At 37.1% G+C, this 5,795-nt stretch overlaps 1 protein-coding gene across 1 annotated transcript; it reads right to left on the bottom strand.

Moving 5' to 3' along the window:
- Positions 1–3,062: 3,062 nt before the first annotated feature.
- Positions 3,063–5,538, bottom strand: LOC113360925 (F-box protein At5g07610-like). The gene is made up of 2 exons (XM_026604346.1): positions 4,091–5,538; positions 3,063–3,305 (listed from the first exon to the last, which is right to left on the bottom strand). Exon 1 carries the CDS (start codon positions 5,203–5,205, stop codon positions 4,096–4,098), a length of 1,110 nt encoding a protein of 369 aa, XP_026460131.1. The 5' UTR covers positions 5,206–5,538; the 3' UTR covers positions 3,063–3,305; positions 4,091–4,095.
- Positions 5,539–5,795: the final 257 nt, after the last annotated feature.

The raw sequence follows: 5,795 nt of genomic DNA, 5'->3' as shown, positions 1-5,795 counted from the left end.
TGGTTTAGGGGTAAATCCTTGTTTTTGATAGTTTCAGTGTTTCCGCATCGTTATAACATAAGTGTGAAGCTGTCATTTACAAATGTTGTATTTTGGGTCGATCCCCAAATTTTCAGGTTGTTAATTTTTGGGGATCCTTTTTTGTACATTCCAGTAGGTGTATTTTATTTTATTTTTATTTTTATATTTTCGTTTACTTTTTTTCATCTTATGGATTTCCCATCTTAAATTTTTCATTGGATGACTCAATTACATTGAGGACAATGTAATGTTTAAGTGTGGGGGAGTGGTTAACGTTTTACTTTTCTTTTTCAGGAATTTACTTGCATTTTATGACCAGCTGTGTAGCGGGTCTCCAAAAAAAATAAAAAATAAATAATAATAATAATAATCAGCTGTGTAGCGGGTCTATATATAAAAAAATGATTGTTAGGGTTATGACCAGCTGTGTAGCGGGTCTTAAAAAAAAATTATGACCAGCTGTGTAGCGGGTCTCTCTATGTCTCTTATTATATGACTAGCTGTGTAGCGGGTCAGTTTTTTGTTTTGCTCGAGGACTAGCAAAATGTAAGTGTGAGGGAATTTGATGAGCACGAACATGCGACACATTTTCACCCATAAATACATTAGCTGGGACTCATTTTATCATTAATAAACTTGTTTGTAGGTGTTTTTGTGAAATAAGCTCTTGTGGAGAAAGTTGCTCGAAAAGTGGTTTTTGTACCCCGGAGGACGCGTGTTATTCGGACTCTCATCGCTGGTTAACAGGAATCTCAATTACTAAGGGGCACCTCAATTACTAAGGGGTAACCCAATTACTATTTACACCCCAGGAGCGGCAACTGCTATTCACACCCCATGTCTGTTAGGGGGAGGTCATCTCTACCATTTAAATTTCTTGTTTTGGCGGGAAAAGTGTTGCAGCGAAGTAACAGTTTAGGGTTCGATTTTTGGGCACGATTTAAGGAGATTTAATCGCACAATTCAATTGGGATAAACGTGATTAAGCTAAACAGGTCTGGTAATGTGTTTTGATTCTGCTAATTTTGGCTGGATAATCACCGGTGATGAGAGCAGAGTTCCACGGAGTTTTGTGCTATTCTGGCATGGATTGGAGGGAGATTTAACCGGAGTTTGACACGAGATTGGACCCTGTTTTGAAACAGGGTTAGTAGTACCCTTAACTTCGAAAGAAAAGAAGCTTCCACATAGATTTTTCAAAGCAGATTTTCACGGGTTTGATTCACTCTCTCGCGAGTTTCTCTGAGGATTAGCATGTGTTCGACGCAATCTTTGTGTGCTGGCAATATTTGTGGAGTGTGAAGAAGTTATAGAAGGAGAGTTACCTAGCTGCAGACGCGTGAATAAAGAAAGGGAATGAAATTATCTTTCATAACTCCGTAGAGATATTTTGGGAAGATTTCGTGCGCTGCAATGAGTCATACTCGATGAAGATGCATGCAGCTTCGTGATTAGAGTTTGTGGTCTGTTAACAGACGTGAACAAGATAAAAACAGGGAAAGAAAATATCCCGAGATTATTTTCTTTTACTGCCGAAGTTATGGAGAGATCATCTGGAATAATGAAGAGTTATTCATGGCCTTGTTGAGTATAAATATGATTTTGGTGTAGCAGAGAAAGGACATCGAGAGTTTGGGGCAGAGACTGAGTGTAAAATAGGAGGTTGCAGAGTGAATCATCACCTGCAGGAAGAATAAGCCATGAAGAAAATAAGACAGTAAACTGCAATCGTTATTTATAATGTCTTATTTTTCCAACATCCTAGCGTCTTAAATTTTGTAACAGTCCATTGTAACAAGTAGCTTCAGTTTGCAACAAATATTGTAACAGTGATTTCTGTAACGCCTATACAGCGTTGCAGATTCATTGTTTTATTAATAAAAACACCATTTGAGCTATAAATCATATTTTTTGAGTGTGGTTTTATTATGAGAAGCTAGACCCCAACACTGGGTCGACGGAGGAAGCCGGACTTTATACATGGGTGAATTTGTTTTATTTTCTATTTGACTTTTGCACTTAATTAAAATAGAATTATGATTTGAAAATAATAGTTATTGTTTTATTCGATGGGTCATGCTTGCTTACATGTTTGATGTCCCATGCTTACGATTTATAACTAATGTTTGGAGAATCTACCTTGACAAGAATAAGAGTCGATGTTGTTTTATTTGTCGAGCGATAATTGTTTGAGAATGAATAATTGAACCTATTGATATGAGTTTGGCCGAATCCTAGACCCAGTAACTCTCTATTTTATTCCTTTAAAACTAATCTTAACAAGTCTTAGAGTTCGAATCCTATTTACTAAAAAAACAACGACAATCAAAAATCTGAATCAGAACTGTTTTCCTTCACCAAGGTTGCTTTTTCCCACAGGGTTTTGTTACTAGGCAAGGTTTTAATGAGGCAACATATTCAACTCCAGCTATGTTCTAAGTTTGCTTAATATTGTACTCATTTTCTTTAGTTCAGGTTTTGTCCCTTTGGGTTTTTCCCGATGAAGTTTTAATTAACTTAGACTAGTCGGTGCTTGAAGATCGTATTGCATGTGATGAACTACATGTAAAATACGAGATAACATGTGAAGTACTACATATGAATAGTTGTACCAAGGTTTTGTCCCACTGGATTATTCCTTGTCAAAGTTTTAATGAGACAATTGATTTCGGCACAAGTCGTCAAGGAGAGGACGGCATTCGAAGAACTTCATTAGAAGCAATGTATGTGAAGCACTGCATATGAAGCTTTATTGGACCGCACAAGGGGAGTGTTGTAGGGCCTACGGCCCATAAATGTGCGGCCCAACTGGATACCTATGATTCTGATGAATGGAAACTTCTCTCTACCTCTTCACTTGCCCTATATTTTCACTGCAAAATGAAGATCTTTCACCAAATTTAACTTCTGCTTATTCAAACTTAGTTTACATTACAATTTTGAATTATAGAAAGAGTGTTCTTGCTTAAATAACTGATTACAGCAACAACATATGCAAATATTCCCAAAACATAGAAGGTTGGAAATAATGACATCTAACAAACAGTATAAAAAGCTTTATGAAATCTGACACTTTCAATAGTTGACCAAAATCTGCTAATAATAGGCTAATCTAATCTAATTGATAATAAAGCAAACTGATAATAAAGAAAGCAAACAAAGGTCTTCAGCTGTTTGTTAATTTTGTAAGGACGAATGAAAGATAGAAGAGGCAAAGGCTTTATTCTTCAACTCATGTGTCGTTCTAGCGGTTTGGTTATTTCAAATGTTCCTCCTAACAGCTCCTGCAACAAACAACAACAAGCAAATACATAAGAATGCAGTCAAATGATATGAATCGTCTATACTTCAATCAAGCATCTATAATAGAACACCTGTCTGCTTACTTGCAATCACAGTCAATACTCCGGCGAAAGACGCTAAAGGAATCGGAATTTCAGTATCAATATCTATGCAGTTTTAATAGATTATACAAAAACCCCTTTAGAAGAAGCAACCCCTTGAGGCCTCTAAAAATCAGGCACAAAGGGTAACACTACATGATGTCACAGTCACATTGGCTATCCAGTAAGCCCAATCCCCATTACTCAACCAAGGCAAATCCTGAAAGAACCTAATTCTAGAGCTTCTGCATCCTTTCCTAAACTGAAAATATCTCTCCCCCTTATTCCCATTCCAAACTTATCAATATTCAAACGATGTCACCCGTTAACACAGTAAAGCCTTAACCTGGCCGTCTATTCTTACCCCACCTCCAACAACACCCAAAAAATTTTAGCTATGAACTGAAAGTTCTCCATCCTCAACTATCTAAAGAGCAAAGTATGCATAACCAAATATATCTAAGATTGTAATTTATGCACAGGCCTGTCCCCTTCCAAAATAATAGATGTTTGCTGTGTATGGTCACTTAATGTAGTCTGTAAACCTATGATTTCACAGCAGTAGAACTAGCTATCTCTACTAAATTAGCATGAGTAATACAATTTGGATAGAAGTTTAGCAACATACAAGCAAGAAGGAATCAGAAAGGAACATGAATTAGTTAAAACAACATCTGTTTGCATACCTGTATCATGGACATACTTCCGCGGACGATTCAATATATTGAAAGACACTGAAGGAATCCGAACTATGGTTGTGCTCTTGGTGGGTGTCGCACCACTGCTCACACTTTTGTTCCCTGAAATCAATTATGAAGATCTTTTCTCCTAAGATAATTATTCCAATAGAATCGTCCATATACAGGACACTGATACTTCCATTAGGAAGCCTTGGGTCAGACGGATCCATCACCTCCAGCTCACAATGACTTTTCAGAATGAAACTCGAGTAATTACTCTGCATATCATAAATGTCAAATGCGTTTCGATTCTTGTAGATCTCAATGAATCTCAAAACACCCCCAAAAACCCCAAAACAATTGACCTTCTTCTCTCTACGCCACTGGGTCAAGCTGTTTTGGTTCCTTCCAATTTCCCTTGTGACTTGTTTATCCATATCGAAACAAAGAAGACTTCCTCCATCACCTATCCAATTCAATATTCCTTTCCAAAAAACACCAGACTTCATATAGTGAAAGGGGAAGATACAACCATCTCCGCAACATACCCAAGAAGAATTCTCGGAATAGAATATTTCAACAGAAAATCTACGAGATGATGTTTTATTGTACCAAACGAATACGACCTTATAATATGGTGAATTTGCAGGCTCAAATGCCAGACTAACGCTGCGTAAGGTACTGGATCTCTTCTTCTCCGATGGTGATGAAGGCAAAACTTTATACCGAGAGGTGAATGGATTGTATACGTAATACGAAGGAAGGAAATAACAATTGTCACAGGTTCTGCACAAGAAGAGGCCATTGCACGATGCGACGATAAATAAACCACTTGGTCCGTTCGCAAAATCTAGTCTTTGAAAAGGGGCAGAACTTGAGATTGTCCAATACAAAGGCAAGTAATTGTACATTGTATTACTTCTAAAAAAGTCGTCTTTATTCCACAATATCCCTAAAATTGGAAAATTATGTTCACGGCGGTAGTAACTAACAAAGCAAGGGTTTTTAATAACAGATAAGACATCTCTACATACTAAACTCATATTTACTAAATCCCGGTAAGGTAAAAGCATCAGTATAGATTCCAATATGTCGTTGTTGATTGTTAAGATTGATGCCATGTTTCAAGATTCGAATTACCTTAAAATTATGCACAAGAAATCCGATGAAATTCCTCCAATAAACACTTCAGAAATCTCTTCGCGATTCTTTTAATCCACTCCAAAACACCCAGAAGACAAAACCCTTATTAATCCACTCCAAAACACCCAGAGTACAAAACCACCAATTGCATTGTTAAAATAAACCCTTGCTATAAACCCACTTCGAATCTCTAGTTGAAATCTTTCTGCACAGTCAAGTAATTTGAAATATAAACACCAACGAGAATTGGTGACGATGAAGATGTTCAATTCAGAAACCCTAATTTTTTCAATTGGGTTTATTTTTGAGTTTGTTTCTGCAACGGGAATATTGAGGTTTTTGTTTGTTACTACTACTTGGGTGAAGATATAAACAATCAAAGCTATTTACGCCCCGATATGAAAAAACGGTCCTGTTATATATCAGCCCAACAACCACCGGGAACCCAATAGTCAAACTCTTCCCGACCGAAAACCTTAGCTACCAATCCTTGGCAAGGCAATTTTACCTTTTCCTGCTCGATAGAGAACTGCTCGGTAGAGAATTTAGTGTCGACGATTTTCCAACT

The sequence above is a fragment of the Papaver somniferum genome, chromosome 3, assembly GCF_003573695.1.
Source record: "Papaver somniferum cultivar HN1 chromosome 3, ASM357369v1, whole genome shotgun sequence".
NCBI classification, from domain to species: Eukaryota; Viridiplantae; Streptophyta; class Magnoliopsida; order Ranunculales; family Papaveraceae; genus Papaver; species Papaver somniferum.
Note: the sequence above shows the minus strand (reverse complement) of the source record. Positions and strands in the feature narration are given on the sequence as shown.

Excerpts from the sequence above, each read along its gene's own strand:
- LOC113360925 (XM_026604346.1), bottom strand. The coding sequence starts at position 5,205 with ATGGCATCAATCTTAACAATCAACAACGACATATTGGAATCTATACTG.